Genomic DNA, 20,491 nt, shown 5'->3' with positions numbered 1-20,491 from the left:
AATATTTTAGCAATTACTTAAGAAGAAAAACACCGCCACCAAATAAACAATGATGACAACAAAGCAACAAAAAGATATAAAACAATATTGAAAAAAAAAACGACATGTGTTTTATTTGAATTTAACAAACATAAACAACTAGCTTGAATAATATTCACAATCCGGCGATAAGAAAAATCTTCCGAGAGAAAATTTAAAAAAATCCATAAATTTGACATACTAAAAGTCAAGACTGCACATTAGAGCAACTCCTTGTTTGATCCAGTGAGATTGCGGTCGATTTGTCGGAAGCTCTACTTGAAGTACAAAGTTTGTTGAATGACCAGTAGTCGAAAGGGATCCTAAAAATGTATATAACTTCATGTAGTTTCAACATGACAATTTCAAACAAGCACTTCCAAACAAATAAAAAAGGAGAGAGAGCTTGTAGCTCAAAAAAAAAAAAAAAAAAAAAAAAAAAAAGCAAAAAGCCACAGCACCTTTTTCAAATGGCATTAAAAACGCGAAGTTGCCGAATACACGCGCGCGCACACACAAATACAAAAAACAAATACAAAAGCGCAATTCGAATTACCTAACACATTAATTAACTAAGACGCAGAGCCAGAACTTTGTCATTCAAATTGCATAAACCGTAAAACAAAAAAATCGTAAAATAAAAAAACCGTTTATGTAATTAAGTAAATTTGTTTATATAAGTGCGATTGTATAAACCGATTTATTTAATTAGTGTTTAAGTATGTGTTTATGTAATTGCGATTATATAATAAATGTGTTTAAATAAATGTGATTACCAGCTCTCATTAGTGTTTTGTATACGGGACATTCGTAGACACCCTCAGAAGGTTTTATACGGTTTGGACAGGGTTTTAGCCAAATAACAGGCATTTCGGTAAACAGTTCTTTAGATCGACTTTCAGCAAGTTCGTTCTCAGAAAAGGACCATCGTGCTCCTTCTAAATATAGGCCATTAATATAGCAACCATCGCGTGGTTTTTCTGTTAATTGCGATACGGGCAACTTAAGAACCTAAAATGCATACAAAAAACATAATTAAATACGGACATTTACCTTCCTGATAAACAACTTATTTAACAATAACATCAACTTATGGATAGCGGACTTACCGAAAAGTCAAATGATATAGTATCAATAGATGTCGCGTATGAACGTGCATAGTTTTGCAAAATGCCTGTTAGAAAACCTTGTGGAAAAAAAAACCCGGATATCCAGAAAACCTAAAAACAAACACTTTTGTTTACATGCAAAACGTTTATAAATTAAAAAGGCTGGAATGGCTAACAAAATTTAAAAAAGTGTGTTGATTCGGGGACTTTAAATTTACGTAACAACTTTTTGCCGACTAAAGCCAAGAAAATTTTTTTTGTCGACTATTTAAAAAAAATCTCCTCATTGGCCGACAGCCAACTATAGTTTTAATTTTACCGACTCCAGTGTCCGATGTGCCTTTTAATGAAATTCGTAAGAGGGCTGACACACACCCCCCCCCCATCCTCAGGACGGCCCTGCCTATAATCAATTTTTATATTTCTTAGATTTCTTTGTTCTTTAATTGATTTTGTTATAAATTTTATAAAAGTAGCTTTTTAAAGAAAACATTAAAATTTGCTCTATGTTTTATTATTACTAACTGGAGATTCTAAATTATGATTCCTTTGTTTTTTTGAAATTGCTTTCGATTACTTATGAATTAAAATTTTGTCTAAAGTATAAAAAATTTAATGAAAACCAAAATTAAAATCAAAAATCTTTATAGAAACTTAGAAGATAATAATAGTTTAGTTTGCATTTTTATACAAAGCCATCAATGATATCAAAAAAATGTTAATGTCATTTCGAAGAATTAATATTACACAAATAAGGCAAACAAGTCATGATTTGACAAAAAAAGCTTAAAAATCTTGGTTATTTTTTAAGAAAAAAAAATAAAAAAATCTAGCGCTGAATACTAAAATAAACAGAAACTATAAAAAATGTCAAAAAAAGTTCGTTGTCGTGACATTAGGATTAGACAGTCGAAAGCTTTTTTTAATAATTAAAATGTTGTAAAATAACTTATGAAGTTGTAAAATATCAATTATTATAAGCTTCAATAATTTATTTTTTTTAAACAGCATTTTTTTTAAACAGCTTTGTAATTAGGAATTTGATAAAACGCTGCTTTTTCTTTGTCAATTATCGAGCATTAAAAATTATCAATTATATAAGCATCGCAAAATTGTAATTGGTAATTGAAAATATTTTTACCAAGTAGTCAAGTAGTCAAAACTTCTCAATAAATAACGATTGTTTACGATTACGTCTTTACAACAGATTGTGATTTGTAAAAACAAGAGAAAACAAATCACATTGAGAACCGACGCCTTTGTCACTGATTAAAGAAGGCGACAAAAAATCAATTACTATCCCCATGTCAATAAAATATTTTCAGGAATTTAATAATAAAATAAAATTAAAAGTTACTAATCAAAACTACATTCTTAAACGTATTGTTACTATTATATTTTATTAATATATTTTTTAAAGTATTGCTTTTAATACCATAAATGCTTGAATAAACGCCTCTTCTCTCTATATATATACTAGGATTCATTTCTAACCTTCATGTTTAAGAAAACATTTAAAAATTACAAATATTTAAATTTAATTATAGTGACCTCCTTCAAACAGAAGTCTAAAATTAAAACTTTGAAATAAGCGCCCCAATGCCTGAATAGTAAGAGTTTCAAAAAATCGAAGTCCATTTTCAAAAATCAAAAACCTTCACTCGAGCGTCAACGTTTTATTAAACTTTATACGCGTTAATACAAAAATCGATCCCATAAATTGTAGTGCGCCATTAGCTGTTAAGTTTAATATTTTGATGATAATTTCATTTTTTAATACAAAATATATATTATATAATATACAAACCGACGGAATTCCATCGTCAATCCATAAGTTAACAAAATTAATGCGGGTAGTTAAGTCAATCACCCATGAAGCTAATGGTTTCAAAGACGGGTAAGCCTAATTAAAAAAAAAATTCTTATTATATATATGCAGCTTTTTTAACATAAATGCAAAATATTTAAGGTAGAAAATATTTGCCGCAAATTTTTAAATTTTACATTGAGAAGCAACAAATACCTGAACAGTACAGTATAGTATGCAGTAAGAAAAAAACGTATATAAACAATGGGTTTTATAACTAAAAAAATTACCAGTAGCACATTATCATTTAATTCATGGTGTGAGAGATATGTTAAATATGTCAAACAGGTTATTCAAAAGATTTGTTGTTAAAAAATAGGAAAAATTAATAAATAAACGATTTCTAAATACCAATTTTTTTAATAAAGTAAAATATTTTATTGTTATTCACTGTAGATGTATTTCACAGTAGCTGTGAGTGCATATACACGCAATGGATTTGGCCTTGCCCTTACATATAACGGATGACACAAATCCATTGTACTATTCTGACATTGGACAACTGGACAACCAATAAAATATTGAAAACCCAAGTAACTTTTCCCCTTTATAGGTACAAACTTGTATGAAAGCAGCTTTGAAACATAAAGATTTCAGTCAAAATAACATTTTATAAAACAATTTTTAAATTGTGTATCGCTTAGATAAATAATAAGTTGCGTACAATTGTCAAGTCTGAGTCATATTTTGGTAATGCCCATATAAAAACAGTAATAAGTATCACCGTAAATGACAAACGAAACAATATGCAAAAGTTGCAATTTAACTCAAAAAATCTAATATATCAAACCAATATGGCATTACTTATTATGTGCTTAATAACAGATGAAAAAGAAAAGGTAGAAATAAGAAAAAATCTGCGTGTTGTGGCGGTACCAACACTTAACACAGTCTGCATGATCCAAAAAGTATTATTATTGAAAGAAAATATCTATTAAATAATCAAATTTGCTTTTAAATTTATATTTTTAAATTATAAAACAATTACTCCAGAAAAAAACAAAAGCTTATCATTTATTATGAATAAAAATTAAAAAATAAAATTCGCAAAAACTAATAAATTTTAATCTTTTTCGAAAACAGTATTATTTATTAATATATTAAAAAAATCTACACAAAAGTTTTTTTTTATAACTAAATACCACAAAAACATCTGTCTTATTATATATATCATTATTTTTATTAAATATATGATTCCATTTCAAGAAATATAAACAAATTTAACTTTACTTAAAACAAAGCTTTAAAAGTATATTGGGAACGATTGGGAAATATTGGGAACAACTTACTAAAACATACATGTAACAATAAAAAAAATGTAAAAAAAAAAAAAATATTAACCTTTACAGCCCACTTGCCAGGAACTTGATTGTTAAACAAACTATTTGACATCATCTCTAACTCCTCTGACATCACTACCACTCCTTTTAAAGCTTTTATTAAATCCTAAGCAGAAAAATGCTTTAGTAAACCAATAAACTTCATTTAGTGTACTATTAACTACATTTTACGAATCAATAAATTATAAAAAGCAACAAACCAAAGAAAAAGTTCAAAGGCTATAAGTTACAATTTTATTCACTATTTAATATACATATATCATTTAGTAATGTAACTTTAATTTCACATTGATAAATATATATACCTTTAATGATTGCTTGACAGCGTTAAGCAACTTGTTATAGCGTATAATTTCTTGAATTAAAACGGTGTTCATTGATTCTTCATAGATCACAGGGTACTTCTTCACAACTGACTCAATATCAATTGGATCAGGAACCTGCTTTAGTATATTTATTGCAGTTTCTTCAATGATCTGAAATTATTTTTTTAATAAAAATACATTAAAATTTTTTTTACAAATAAGTCAAATATTGACTGCTTTTATTAACAATCCTAAAACAATAGTGTACAAAACCTCCTCTTTTGATCTTCCTAATCCAGGTAACGACTTAGGTTGTAGTTGCAATATTCCGTTTAAATATCTAAAAGATTCATTTTGTGCAAAGGTGATATTTGCATTTTCATGAAGACCAAATATTTCTGGAGCATCATTGATTGGTAACTGAAGGATATAGTCCATGTACGACTAAGATCAGTAAAAACGTTTCTTATAAACTTTTAAGATTATACATATATATTTATAAGATTATATATATATATGTATATATATATTTATATATAAAATGTTTTCATTTTTATTTTTTTTACTCTAAATCATAAGCGGAGTGCTGCTACATCAACCATCTTATATCCTGCTGCTACAAGGGAGTGTTGCTACATCGACTGACAATTAGCCTGATTCGCAACGAAGTGCTGCTACATCGACTGACACATAGCCTGACTTGCAAGGGAGTGCTGCTACATCGACTGAGGGTTTGGTTGGGGCAGGCAGTCTATCAAGTCATAAAAAAAAAAATCTGGTCTTGCATTTTAATTTTTTTTTGTGTCAACAAAATACGGAAAAACTTTCTGACAACCAGTTGGGAGTTATATATATATATATATATATATATATGTATATATATATATATATATATATATATATATATATATATATATATATATATATATATATATATATATATATATATATATATATATATATATATATATACACACACACATATATATATATATGCGTATATTTATATACACATATATATATGTATATATATGTATGTGTACATATACATATTATTCAAATGAAATGCAACTTCTTGTTTGTATATTTTTGTAGTATATGAATTATAATAAGCATTTTAAAAACGAAAGTGTCATCAAAAAAAAGAACATACTTTATGATCTGCACCTAAATCTTGTTGACAATATATACCAGAGGGTGAAAATTTAAAATGAGGTTGCAAAACATTGGGATTGTAATGGTTATCCAAAATAGTCATGAGACATCTACGATCCCAGTCATCTGTTATACGACCACCATAGTTAATATGACCAGCTGTATATTTTAGAACCTAAAAAGCAGCAATACTAAAATAGTTTTCTTAAGCATAGAAAGAAAAAAAAAGAAAAATGTTATATTACCTTATATGGAATTTATATTACCTTATATGGAACGTCAAAGTATTCATCAAGAAACATACCCAATTGACTAACACAAATCTGCAAATCACCTTCTGTAAACTCATACGGAATATTAAAGCCAAGAGGGCCATATCTGCGACGCTCAAGAGAAACTCCATGAAATAGACACAACGAAAACAAAAGTGACTTGTAATCTTGATTCTGATAAAAAGAATAAAAACAATATGTAAAACGAACAGCCAAGTATGCAACAACTGTTTTTTTCACTCAATTTACTTAACAGGCTTTGTATATAAGTGAACATTGAGCTTACCAAGTATAGCAAAAAACAAAACAATGACAACATTGAATGCAAGTTACTACAGAACTACAGCACTACATCAATCTTTTTTACTTTCCATCGTTAAACTAATGATATTGACATTTACATTATCATTACAAATAAATGAATTAACTTAATGCTATATATAAAAAAATGTTACAAACTTTAAAATCTCTAAAAATTTTATTTTTATCTTTAAATATATTGTGTATTGTATCAACAGCTTAGATAAATTGTACTTAATCACTGTACAAATCAATTGTAATTCAAAAAAATAAAAATAAAAGTTAATACAATCTGCAATTACAAAATGCATGCAAACACTTGTGATTGTAAAATGCATAATAACCATCCAAGAATCTTTGTTGTATTTTAAACACATTTGTATTTAAATTTAAGTCAAGTATTTTTGATTCAGTATTTGAATGCATTTTTTAAAATACTACCAAAAATATAATGCACAACCGTTACTATGCTTTATGTTTCTCTAAAAATTTTAAAACATGTACTCTAAAATCTAAGCAAAACAAAAAAACAAAAAAGACTTAACTATGCAAAAAACCTTTAGAAACAAAATCAACTTTTTCATTACTAATGTTTATTTAAAATGAAAAAAAAAACAACAATAAAAGCAGTTATTAGGCATACTATATACCTACTGACATTTCATATATAATGCAATTAAATTTTTTTATTGTTTTTTCTTTGAACATATTTTATTATAGACATAATCAAAAGATGATGCAATACATTTTTATAAATTATATAAGTGGTGTAAACATTATTTGTATTACTAGTAAGCAATTACATATAGTGCATACCTTCTATTAATTTTTATTTTTATTTTGGCAACTGTTAAAATATGCATTTAAAAAAAAATAATTCTCCTCTATTTTAATGTATTTCATTTTTCCTTCAGACGTTCACTGCTTGTGTGTGTGACTATTTAGCAAATTTATATGCCATAGTTTTTAGGTATAATATAAGGAATGTAAGCATTATTTAGGTTACATGTATATGTAGTCTAAATAATGCTTACAGGCTATAGGTGTAGTTTGTTTTCAGGTTTTGTTTTTGTATTTAACTTTTTTCAAGTAAATAGTTTCTTAACAAAAATCTATTTATAGTAAAAGGTTGCAGTCCACAATTATGTTTACTGTCCTATATATAAAACCTGACTTTATACTATGCCAACATTGTGAATGCAACAAAAAAAATATATAAATTATTTTTACTTAAAGATCTTAGCAAACATAAATGTACATTATCTGAAAATATATAAATATCACACAGATTAAATTTTCCGGTATACAGAAATAATTTCAAACTGGAAAAACAAAGGTACATAATAGCATAAGATAGTAGAAAAAGTTTAGTTTTTTAAATCTGTGTTTATGCTCTAAATAAATAAAGATTAAAATTTTTTTTTGTTTATTGTCAATCAAACTAACAAAATACCCGCTTGCACATGTTTAAAAAATCATCATTCCATCCAATATATGACTTTAAAAGATTAGCTTTAATTCCTTTTGGTGGTTCTACAGTCATTTTTGAGCTGTTCTGTAGAATTGATACAGGAAACTTTGGACTTGGCATACTTGTGGCCCACATCCTAAAATCCCGATGAACCTTAACAATGAAATAAAAAAGTTTATAAATAATTATTTAGAGTACACCAAATAATTCTTTACAAAAACCTTTACTTACTTTGTCTGGATCTATGTCCTCAATCATTCTTTCTAGCGAGGGCATCCAGCTAGGAGCTAAATGACAATTTTGAAAAAATACCCATTTCCCACGCTCCATAGCTGCATTTAACATTGCTTCTGCACGTGGTCCTTGTCCTTGACCAAGAGATATAGAACTCATTTTTTTTAAAAAATGCATTTCTTCTGCAAACTTGTACAAAGCTGCTGCTGGGTCTGTTCCCGGAGAAAGAATAAAAATTAATGGTGTTGTAGGAGAGGAATCTTTAAAAAGTTGGGCAAGATCAGAATTTTGAGGTTCAATAAATCGTTGACCAAGATAAAGTGCAACAAAATCTTGCATACCATTTGTTAACTTATCAGCACGTATACAACGTAATACTAACAATTTTTGAAAAGCATCTAACCTTTTTTCCCATTGCAAAGGTAAAACTTCTCTATTACACAATAAAATAAAAAGAATTATAAAAAAAAAACATTGTTTGAAGATTCAATGGAATAATAATTTTTTTAAAAACCATAATTGAAATTTATAAAAAAAATATATTATCCACATATATCCACAAAATAGAGTTCTCTCTACCTGTGTGGTTCATTGCTATCAAATACTCTTTTAAATTCATTAAGATTTTCACAAAAATCTGTGAAAAAATCGCTAAACTGTGGTAAGTTGCGTAAAGAAAGAATGCCTTTCCATGCACGCTCTGATAACCATTCTACTGCAGGGTTTAGCAGCAATTCAGATATCCCTGTACCACCTGTTAGAAAAAAACTCCATTCATCCAAATTAATTTGACCTTTGTTCATCAGAATACGAATAGAAAGAAGGAATGAAAATAGTAACTTATGTTTTTCAAATAAACTGCGACAAACATTCGAATACAAGCTGAAGGTAAAAAAGTTGTTAATATTTTGTACTCGTTGGGAGATAGTATCTAAAAAACGTTTTTAAAAACAATGTTTATTTGAAATTCAAAAATATTTAAAAGTAATGTTTATTCAGTAAATAAAAGACATGAGTAAAATACTAAAATGAATTTCTAACCTGCACGTGCTGCACTTGATATTCCGCTAAGAAATAGTTTTATAAACCAATCCAGTGAATATTGATACATAGAATCTATCATAGCCAGATCATATGTGCAAAAAAACAAAATTTGTGATCTAACAGCAACTGGGATATACTCACTTCTAATTGCATCAATACTTTTCTCAGTCTGTTCAGCAATAACAACTTTAGCCTATAAGTAAATGTCTACATAATTTTTATTTACTATTTAAAATAGGTTATGACTATGAAATACAACCCATAAAACAATAGTAGCAAAAGTATATACAATATATAACAGAAACAGTAAAATATGAAAACTTTTTACCTTAATATCTTGAGATTTAAACTTCGATTCTTCTAAAGTAATAATAAGTGCTTCATCATCAACAGGACTGCCTTCAGATGATGTTAATCTATGTAAAATTTTGTCTTCAATTTCCTTTAGTTCTTCCTTCATTTTAGCACTATTTATAATCAACTGATTCTTTGCTTCTTCCAAGTCAGGTCTTTCTTCAGCAACTACTAATGCTAATAGTTGATCCTCCAGACCGCTTGGAGACAATGTAAAATTTACAATAGTAACTTTTGTAGAAACCTCTGGTGTATAGTGAGGATTTGGATGCTTTGTTGTTATGTAGAACTTAAAATCTTCGTGGTATGGAATTACGGCATCTCCAAGTTTAATAACTGTGTTTCCAGATTGTTTAAATGTCTAAAAAATAAAAAAGCTTTTCTTTTATTTTTCAGACATTTAAACGCGCGCACACAAAAAATTGCCCAAATTAAAGAAAATAATAAAGTAACCAGTTTCAGTAAAACAGGCTCCATAGAAGGATCAAGTTCTTCTCCAACATTTTCCAATAAGCATGGTTTTCCAAACCTAATGGAATTCTCTAAGGTGCGAAGAAATTCTCGGTCAGATAGTTTAACAACAGAAATTCCAGATTTTTTTTCCTAAACAAAACAAAAAAACAAAAAAAAAAAAGCAATATCTTTTTAAAAAAATGTATTCAATCATATATATAATTTAATAAAAATTATAAACAAAAAAACTCACCAAATTTTTAATCCACTTGTTTGCTTGACCTTGCGGATCAATAAACAAAGGCCATCTATTGGTATACTCTACAATAATACCATTATCAACAGAAAAATTATCCCGTGGTAGTCCACACAACTGCCAATTTCGTACTTTTACAGGTTCTCCTAGAGTACTGACCAACAAAAAATTTTTGGAAGTAAACACATTGACTAATTCCAACTCTTTTATCCATTCATTTATTAGTTGATTGCGGTATACTCCCTAAATATATAAAAAATTAATCAATATTTTAATACACCAAAATGTATCAGTACCAGTTCTCCTTGAACATTAATAAGACAAAAAGTTTCAAAATTATTGATTATAAATTGAGTTGAATTCTGGAGAACAAATCTTGTTACTGACAGGTAAGCTCAGCCTAATAATCAATGAAAAAAAACACTTTCAAAAATGATAGTAAAGACAGCCATTATAGACTTTTATGTACCAATTGACAAAAAAACAACAAAAACAACAACAACTAAAGAGTGTAACAAGAAAATATAGTAGAGTGTTAGACTGAACAACACCAGTTCATTTAAATAATTAACATAGTAATATATAAATATTTTTTCCTATTTCATTTTTTAATTAATTATTTAGGAAGAAGTAATAAAAAAAAAGTCAAAATAAAAGTAAAACTACTGTGAAAATGCCTAAGTAGGCAATTATTCCTGATGAAACCAAAATATCACCAAGAATATTCTGAATTTTTTGGTCAAAAACAACAATAGATTCTTCCCACCTTCCTTTCTCATCACCTAATCCATTTATAAGCTAAAAAATAAAAGTAAAATTAAGTGTAAATTATGATCATTATTATCATGAATGTTATCATCATCATCGTCATTCATTCATTAAAAGTTACCTTTTCAGCTCTTCCTAATCTTGCAGTACATAAATTTGTTTTTTTTTCTAACTCATTTTTATTGAATATACATTCTTGGTACTTAGCTTGAAGCATAGCGACACCTTCTTCAACTAAAGCAAGCTTAGCTTTTGCTGCATCAAGAGCACGTTGAGTTTCTGCTAACTCCTCTTGTGCTTTTTCCAAGCAAGCCTAACCATAGTGTAACCATACAAAGAATTAATAAGTGATTATAATAAAGCATGCTACAATAATCATACAATTTTTTATTGATAACAAAATTTTGCTTCATAAAAAATTGCTAATTATAAATTCAACTCACTCGTTTTGGAGCAACTCCTTTTGCAACAAAATGATACTTATGCATTGCTCTAACCCATTGACATATAGAGGTGCAAGCTTTTGACACCTAGTAAATAAAAAATACCATATAATCTATATTATATAAAAAATGTTTCCAAAAAAAATTACAAAATATAATAAACAAAAGCTTGTTTAAAGTGAAGGTATATTTATAAAAATGACTCATCTGGAAATGTATTCTTTTATGTTGAAAGTAAATACAATATTTTTGTCATAACTCATAGAAGAGCTGACATGATTTTAGTTTTAAAATGTAAGTAAAGAGTTTGGTTCATATTGGACTGTAATACTTTTCTTCATAATGCGACAATCATATTGCTCCCTAAAATTTCTTAATCCTAGAACATCAATAATTCGCCCAAGTAAAAAGTTCCAGTGTTTGACTAAGCGATTGGTGAATAAATTTAGCCTTTGCTTGTAAAGATTTACAAGTTGTTACTTTATTTGCATTGCATGACTACAAGTACCATTAGCTAGTCAAACCCTTAGAAAGGAGGGAAGCCACTTTGGTAAATGATGCCAGTTAATGACATCAATCCAACATATTATTTTAGGCTGTTATATCATATCACTTCTGATCCCTCTCCGAGTCAGAGTACTAAGTCTTAGTGCTTCAAGTCTATCTTTGTATGTCAGTTTTGATATTGAAAAAATTGCTTTTCTAGCTTTTTTTAAATACGTTTTAAAATATGAATGTTTCTAACTTGAATTGATTGAATTGTGAATACTAACTGTGGTCTAATATATGTTGCGTATAGTTAATTCTACAGATTTAAACCTGCGTTAAAATGTTTTTTTAAAAATTCCAAGCATTCGATTAGCCTTCATAGCAGCAGAAATTATTTGTGCTTTAACTTTAAAATCATCCAAGATGCGTTTATTTAAATCTTATTTAATATGGGTGACAGCTAATGTGACTTGTTTGTCATTATCATGATATATATTGTACCCATGATTTGATTTAGTTGATTATATATATATATATATATATATATATATATATATATATATATATATATATATATATATATATATATATATATATATATATAAATTAGTAAAAAACACTTATCTAACTTTTATCTTCTACTTTAAGTTTCACCATTGCTGGATTATCAGAAAGAGTTCTCTTCCTGATGATCCAGCATATGGTGAAACTTAAAATAGAAGATATATATATATATATATATATATATAATATATATATATATATAAAATATATATATATATAATATATATATATATATATATATATATATATATATATATATATATATCAAGAATGCAAAGTCCCAAAAAGACTCCAGCCTAATAACTCTATTTTTTCCAGTCTCCGAAGATTATTTATAAGATTTATTAAATATTATTTTTCTTTATATTAATTTGCTTTACACCTTCCACAGCCTCTAATATATATATATATATATATATATATATATATATATATATATATATATATATATATATATATATATATATATATATATATATATATATATATATATATATATATATATATATATATATATATATATATATATATATATATATATATATATATATATATATATATATATATATATATATATATATATATATGTTAATATATAGTAAGTGTGTGGTAACCCCTTCAATTTTTTCAATTTCCTAATTAGTTAGTACTAAGTCTGCCTCATTTAAGCAGTTATTTGTTTTATGAAAAGCATTGATTGTACTCATTAAAAGTCCACACTTTTTTAAGCTTAAGTAAAATAATTTTATATTTCTTTTTATAAGATTTATTATATATTATTTTTCTTTATATTAATTTGCTTTACACCTTCCACAGCCTCTAATTCATTTAAATTTAATTACAACCGCTCTTTTAACATTAAGTATTATTTAATTTTAATTTAAAAAAAGTTTTAAAATGTAATGCTTTATTAAAATGAGTAATTAAAAAAGTAAGCTCAACGATTAAAAATAATTCATAAATTTCCCAAATGCAGTTTAAGGTATGACAACATCTTGAAACTAAATAAATACTTTTCCAAACTAAAAACTGTTACAGCTATAAGTGAGGCCAAGCTTTTAATGAATATTCTAGATAGTAATGGATTTGATTCATCATTGTGTTTAACTTGAATATATTTTTTTAACCTCAAATTTATTTTAAGGTTGAAAAGTAAATTTTGCAATTCTGACCAGCAGGCTAATAAAATACTAAGAAATTTTAGGATTTACACGCATTTTTTTTTTGTATTTTAAATATTAAATTAAATAAAGTAAGAGTCAAGAAATTAATTTTTAGGTTGAAAGAATAATAAAATTAATAATAAAATAACGTCTTACATTTAAACGATTTTAATTCTCTCAAAATACATATATATACATATAAAAAATACATATATATACAAATACATTATATATACATATAAAAAATTTACATATATGTGCTAATTATCAAACTTTCAACAGTGAAAGAACTTTGTCTGGTGGTTGTTTTGGGGTGGTGAATAATCGCAAATTTCATAAGTGCAAAATGATGTATGTGCAAACTGGCATAAGTGCGAAGTAGTTGCAAAAACTAACATTAGTGCGAACTGGCATAAGAGCACCAAAAGAATATGCAAACCTTGGCATAAGTGCGAACTGTGATAAGTGCAAATCAGTTACAAAAACTGGCACAAGTGCAAATGGGTTTAAGTATGAACTGGCATAAGTGTGCCAAAAGAACATGTGAACATTGGCATAAGTGCAAACTGACATAAGTGCGAACTGGAAAAAGTGCACCAAAAGAATTTGTAAATATTGGCATAAGTGCGCCAAAAAAATTTGAAAGCATTGGCATAGGTGTGAAGCAGTTGCAAAAACTTCGCACTAATGCAAATTCGCACTTATGCAAATGCGTACAAATTCTTTTTAAACACTTATACCAGTTTACACTTATGACAGTTTTCGAAACTGCTTTGCACTTATGCTAGTTTGCACTTATTTCAATCTTGGCAAATTCTTTCGGCACACTTATGCCAGTTTTTGCAACCACTTCACACTTATGCCCATGTTTGCATATTCTTTTGGTGCACTTATGCAAATTCACACTAATGCCAATGTTTGCTTATTCTTTTGGCGCACTTATGCTAATTTGCATAATTATGCCAGTTTTTGCAACTGCTTTGCACTTATGCCAAGTTGCACTAATGAAATTCGCGCTTATTCAGCCTCCCAGTGGTTTTCCATTGAATCGTTTGTGTTTGACAAAAGAGATAAAATCAGTGGATCACTTGGAATAAGTAGATGGTAAATGTAATTCATAACATTTAACCTTAAAATTTAGAAGAGAGATTCAAGCTAGCATTTGGAATTTCTTTGTTTAAAGCTTCCTGAGTCTCTCCTAAGTAAAATCCAATGAGAAGTTCATAGGATTCTGATATCTGAACTCTGTGTTCCAGAAATTTGTCTCTGCAACAGTTTTGAAACACTTCAGGGTCAACATCATAACCAGAACATATGGCTATCAGAATAGTTCTCAGTCTTTCTACAAGTTCTTTATCCACGCCAATGATATTAGTGAAAACTTTTGAATCTTCAAGTGATTATCTTGTAGTATTGCCATCATTTTTGTAGCCAAATCCTGGTATGGGTTGGTCTATTACAAGGCTCAGTTCTTTTCAGTTCTTTTGTTGAATATTTTTTTTGGTCATAATTAATTTCTTATCAGTTATATTTACCTAAATTTTCTGAATGTCTATTTAATATCCCAAATGTAAAAGATATTCAAAAGCACAAGTCCAGCAGTGAAAAAAACTTAGTCCAAGGTGTAATGCCTTTTCATCACAATCCCAGAGTCTTATCTTATCAACATTTGAGGAAGTTTTGTCCCGCAAACATTATAGGATTGAGTGGAATTATTATATATTAGAGCATTTGCTACCTTCCTATCAAACATAGTAAACTCAATCTTATAGTTGATTTTGTGGGTAGCCTTTCCTGCTTTAATCAAACATTGTTAAAAATTTAAAACTTCAAATCTCTCCTCTTCCTTGACACAAAGCAACTAGGACTCCCTTCTGTACCCAAGGTTAACTGGCTGGCAAAAGTGGGTAATTGATGGTCTATCGCTTATTTTTAAAGGTACCTAAAATAGTTTTAAAGTTAACAATTAGTTTTAAAGGTACAGTCTGAAACATGCTTTCTTCATTTGATATTGCCTGCTGTAGACCTGTGTCACTGTATTTTTGTTTGTAAATACTTGAAGCTTTGTCTATTTTGCACTTCAAAAATTCATTTTCACCAAGAAAGTTGTCTAGAGCTGTTCAGCTTTTGGAAGTTGCATAATACGCCGCAGAGTATGGTCTAGAATACTTTGAAGATAACAAAATCCCTCAGTCTCATTCACCTAAACCTTACTTGAATAACAATAAAGTGTTAGCTAAATATCTGCATTATGCAGTAAGGAACTATTTCTTATCATTGATCTGATAAATCACATTGCACCTTGAGACTGAGGGAATTAATGGATCTGCCAGATTTATTGAGTAAACTTCCTTTTACTGTAACAATTTCTTGTTTATCTGTATTAATAAGCCTTAAATGCTGCTTTAATCAGAGCTTCTAGATGCTGTTGAGCTAGTACTGCAACTCCGTCTCTCTTGCTCCTTTCTTCTAATTCTCATCATAGCTTGACAGACCCACCATCAATAGGAATAATTTTTTGTTACCATATTTCTTAAATTCTACTTGAGTTTCTAACCATTTTTTCTCATTTTCAATAAATCTGGCATAGGTTTTGTTGGAACTTTTGAATTTGGGGCTCAATTTTGAAACTACTGAACTAACATTTTGTTTTAAACCTTCAATTTTCATGGCTGGGGTTAAAAATTTAAAAAAAGTTAAAAATATAAAACATTTTTTTGCATTACGCCATTTTGAAACTTCATAAATTCTTTAGAAAAGCAGGTTACAAGACTGTTTTTAAATTAAAAACAAAAGTATAGTCAAATAGAAATCCTGGTGTATACCTAATAGAATGCAAGTGTAAACAAAAACACATTGGCAAACAAAAATGAAAATAACTAGAAAAAAAAAAGCAGCACCAAAATTATGTACTAAAAGTAAAATTGGATCAATCAATTGGAAATCATAAAAACAAATGTTCATGCAAATATAAAATAAGTATTGTTGCTGCAACTTTATATATTTTCTAAATCGGCAACACATTTTTGAAATCGGCAAAGTTGTCTAAAAGACAATTTAGTCGCATAATGGAAATAATTTTTTTTTTGTTGAAATAAATTGTAATAAAAATAATAAAGTAATTTAAATTTGTTTTAAATAATGGGCCAAATAAAAAAAAAGAGAGCAGGGACACTCCAACAATGAGATTTCCAGACCTTAATGATTTAGGGATGCCATAAATACTTGCTAAATATCAAAATGTCTATCCAATCCTATTTACTATGTCACTGTATAGATCTATATTTTGGAGCTTCACAATTTAATTTTGCCCCAGGGGCCCAAGCCAGCTTGGAACAGCCCTGTATGAAAGTATTTATGAAAACCATAAGCATAACTTAAACATTAAAAAAAAAAAAAATGAAATACATAACCAAATGTTTAATCAAGTATAAATATGGCTAACACGATATGAATTTTACAAATCCTAAAACGAGTACACAAAAAACAGTATAGAATAGTTATAGTAGTACATGTTATTCTTATCAAATGAAAAAAAGGTAAAAATTGAAAAAATCAAATTTAATAAAAAGATATAGGGATTTTAAGTTTATTACTCAAATAAATCGACTATTAGTTGATTAGTATGAAAATTTATAGTCAATCAAATTGACTGCTCGATTTTGAAAAGTTGACTAATTTCAACTTTTGACTAGTCACTTTTAGTTGATTTAGTCAAAGCCGATAACAACACTAAAAATAAGAACAGGTCGAAAATACATCTAAAAAATTTGAAACAAAAGTTTGAGCATTCAATTTGATAAACATAGATCCAAAAATGGAGAAATGAATCTAGACAACAATCAGTATATCAAAATGCAATTCTGGACGCCATATTTTTTATACTTCTGCAACCAAAAAAATTATATATAAGACATTTCCATTTCTGTGACATATTACTAGACATATTTTTAACCTAATTGTGTGACAATTGTGTGTATACATTTATGAAATATGTGAAATGCATTTAAATGATTGCTGTAACTCTATGATACATATTGTAACCCTGTAACTTTCTAAAAATCTTTACTAATATATAAAATATTACTAAAAAAAAAAAAGACTATACTGGTAAAATTTATAGTTTCAGAAAAATTAAATTTTATTTATCAAATAACGCACATTTGCATTTTTAAGTTCTATGTGTGATTCCATTTTAAACTCAATATATTCTTTAATAACATCACTAATGAATATCATTTTTTGTTTACAAAGTATTCATATAGATTAGAATTAAATGAGAGTAAATAAGAAATTGCTAATTTTATTATTATGAAAATAATAAGCAAAATATATACATGGTTTTGTGCCTAATTTTTTTGAAATGCCCTATATATATAACATAGTAATTTTTGTACAAAAATCTAAACTTAGCCTTGCATAGAACATCATTAACGACATCATACTGAAATAAGGCTATGTATATATACTACTTAATAAATGTTGATATATTTAGCTGTACAAGACAAACCTTTGCAATAGCTTCAGGCTGAAAGTTATCATCATCAATATATCCTTGAATATTTTGGATGACTGAATCAGGGATGTTTTCTTTATCATACTGGAATAATGTATCTAAAAACTTTCCAGGATCTTGGAGTAAAGTTCGCGCTGCTTCCATGTAATCATCCACTTTACTGCCAACCTATAAATTGTATGCTTGTAAAGTTTCAAAAAAAAAACTTGAAAAAAACACAAAATTATGATTGAAAAAAAACCTTTTCTCCTGCAACTTTCTTTGGCTTTAAACCTTTCATTATGCAAACAGCTTCCATTACCATTTTTACACCAAGTGGAGGGCGTTGCATAGCACGTACCTAAGATACAAATAATATTTTATACCTTTACAATAATTTTACATCATAGTAGCAATAAGTGCAAAGTGGAACATGGAACTCTTTTCTAATGATTAAGTGACTTGTCTTTTTTGTAAAAGAACTTGTCTTTTGTGATCAGGGATGTTTTAAGATCGTACCCAACAGATATCCAGTAGCACTACAAATAACTTTTTTGTGGAAAAATTTATATAAAAAGACATTTAACAAAATTGAGCTGAAAGAAAAGTCAAAATAAATATCTGCCACTAAATTTTTTTATTAGATGAAAGCTTGATGGAAGCTTCTTGATTTGAATAAAAAAACATAAAATGATTTTACACTCATACCTCAACAACATCATTTCTATTCAGCGATTTTAAACTTTGTAAGGCTGCTTCCTTTAAATAAAATAAAAACAAAACAAAATAAAATATTTATTAATAAATTTAATAAATAAACATTTTTTATACAACTTAAATAAACTAACCAGTGCTGGTATTGCTTCATTTAAGTCTCTTTGTGCATCATCAGCAATTGTTTTAGTTTCTTCTGCCTTTTTTGCTGCCTCTTGTTCTTCTTTCTGAACAATCACTTTGGTTTCATTTGCTGTAATCTAAATCAAAGTAAAAAATTGTATTATCTTATCAGGAGTTGAAGAATGTCTTTAACCCTCTGATGAGGATTTAAAAATAATTAAAGGTCTGAAACTGAAATAAAAAAGTTTTTTAGTTTTTGTTTATTATTATCAACTATTGGATTTTCGTGTTTATGTGCATTTAATGCAAAAATAATTTAAAAGAATGTAAAAGCAACAAACCTGTCTTTAACACCCTGATGAAGATTTAAAAGTAATGACACTTATGAACTTAAATTACTTAAGAATAAAAAAAAAACAAGAAAATATCTTGATGAAACATAAATTTAAGAAAGAAGAAAAACAAAGGAAAATTATAAAAATTGACGTAAAACAAAATTTATCTCTTTATGTTTCACTTTTTGTCTCTCTTTCTAAAACAGCTTTTTTCTTTCCTTTATTTAAAATCTCTTAGGCCTTTTGATAGTATGTAGTTCTTTGCAAGGACGTATTTGAGTTGAGGCCATGGAGGAGCATGGAGGAGAAAGGGGGGGGGGGGGGCGAAACTAATTTTTCTTCTATACTAACTTAAAATAATTTACAGTTGATTACCTATAGCTTTGTTCATGTTACTCATTCGAGTTTCGCGTAAATAAATAAAAATCAAAGAATCAAATTGAATTTAATTAAATATTTATTTAACATAATATATTTATATATATATTTGATTTACTTGAATTTGGAGAAATATCATTTGTTCAGCCATTTTGGTAATAAACTTTGTGTAGCATTCCGTTTACTCATATTAACATTAATAGTTAAGCTTTTATTAAAATTAAATACATATAAACTCAAAACAAAATGCAAAATACAATAAAGTTTTGTAATAAATAATAATACAATTTACATTCAGTCATTATCACTACCTACTTTATATCATGACTAAATATTTAGTATAAGTTAATTGGTAATACCACAGATTATATGATACTACTTCTGTTTACTCGGGATGTAAACAAAAACCACAGTAATACGGCTCTGTAGTAATACGGACCGTATTACAACCGTATTATACAGTATAGAAGATTATCTTCTATAATGTGCAAAAACTATGAATATTATCACCACGACAAAATCAGTGCAACCACATTGTAGGCATAAAATACTTATTAAGTATAATATCATTACGATTTATGATCTTTATTAAACAGACAATTCTTTAAATAAATTATTAATTAATGCATTATTTAGAAAAAAATACAAGCTATGGAGGAAGGAGGAAGGAAGGGAGGGGGCAAATGCCCCTTCGTCTCCCCTCCCTCAAATATGCCCTTGGTTCTTCAACACATTATGCTCAAAATAAGCTAGGAATTAGTCTTTGAGTCTTAATTTGCTTGAAAGATTGTGATCAACTTTAAAAAAGTTTTATATTCATAATAAGTATATCATTTAATTA

At 27.6% G+C, this 20,491-nt stretch overlaps 1 protein-coding gene across 1 annotated transcript in view; it reads right to left on the bottom strand.

Annotated features, from left to right (window-relative positions):
- Positions 1-92: 92 nt before the first annotated feature.
- LOC100199185 (dynein axonemal heavy chain 1) overlaps positions 93-20,491 on the bottom strand; it is a 108,565-nt gene continuing 88,166 nt past the window's right edge. Inside the window, exons 52-74 of the mRNA XM_065813883.1 lie at positions 18,949-19,074; positions 18,809-18,859; positions 18,363-18,461; positions 18,116-18,289; positions 11,390-11,476; positions 11,068-11,259; positions 10,845-10,976; positions 10,176-10,421; positions 9,923-10,072; positions 9,444-9,830; positions 9,113-9,308; positions 8,651-9,002; positions 8,069-8,504; positions 7,820-7,990; positions 6,061-6,240; positions 5,793-5,969; positions 4,913-5,083; positions 4,640-4,810; positions 4,336-4,440; positions 2,935-3,030; positions 1,128-1,238; positions 795-1,029; positions 93-341 (exon numbers count right to left, since the gene is read on the bottom strand). Of these exons, the coding sequence (XP_065669955.1) occupies positions 220-341; positions 795-1,029; positions 1,128-1,238; positions 2,935-3,030; positions 4,336-4,440; positions 4,640-4,810; positions 4,913-5,083; positions 5,793-5,969; positions 6,061-6,240; positions 7,820-7,990; positions 8,069-8,504; positions 8,651-9,002; positions 9,113-9,308; positions 9,444-9,830; positions 9,923-10,072; positions 10,176-10,421; positions 10,845-10,976; positions 11,068-11,259; positions 11,390-11,476; positions 18,116-18,289; positions 18,363-18,461; positions 18,809-18,859; positions 18,949-19,074 (4,167 nt within the window). The 3' untranslated portion in view covers positions 93-219. The remainder of the gene's footprint in view (positions 342-794; positions 1,030-1,127; positions 1,239-2,934; positions 3,031-4,335; positions 4,441-4,639; positions 4,811-4,912; positions 5,084-5,792; positions 5,970-6,060; positions 6,241-7,819; positions 7,991-8,068; positions 8,505-8,650; positions 9,003-9,112; positions 9,309-9,443; positions 9,831-9,922; positions 10,073-10,175; positions 10,422-10,844; positions 10,977-11,067; positions 11,260-11,389; positions 11,477-18,115; positions 18,290-18,362; positions 18,462-18,808; positions 18,860-18,948; positions 19,075-20,491) is intronic.

This window comes from Hydra vulgaris, chromosome 12, assembly GCF_038396675.1.
Source record: "Hydra vulgaris chromosome 12, alternate assembly HydraT2T_AEP".
NCBI lineage: Eukaryota > Metazoa > Cnidaria > Hydrozoa > Anthoathecata > Hydridae > Hydra > Hydra vulgaris.
This window is presented reverse-complemented; position numbering and strand designations above follow the sequence as displayed.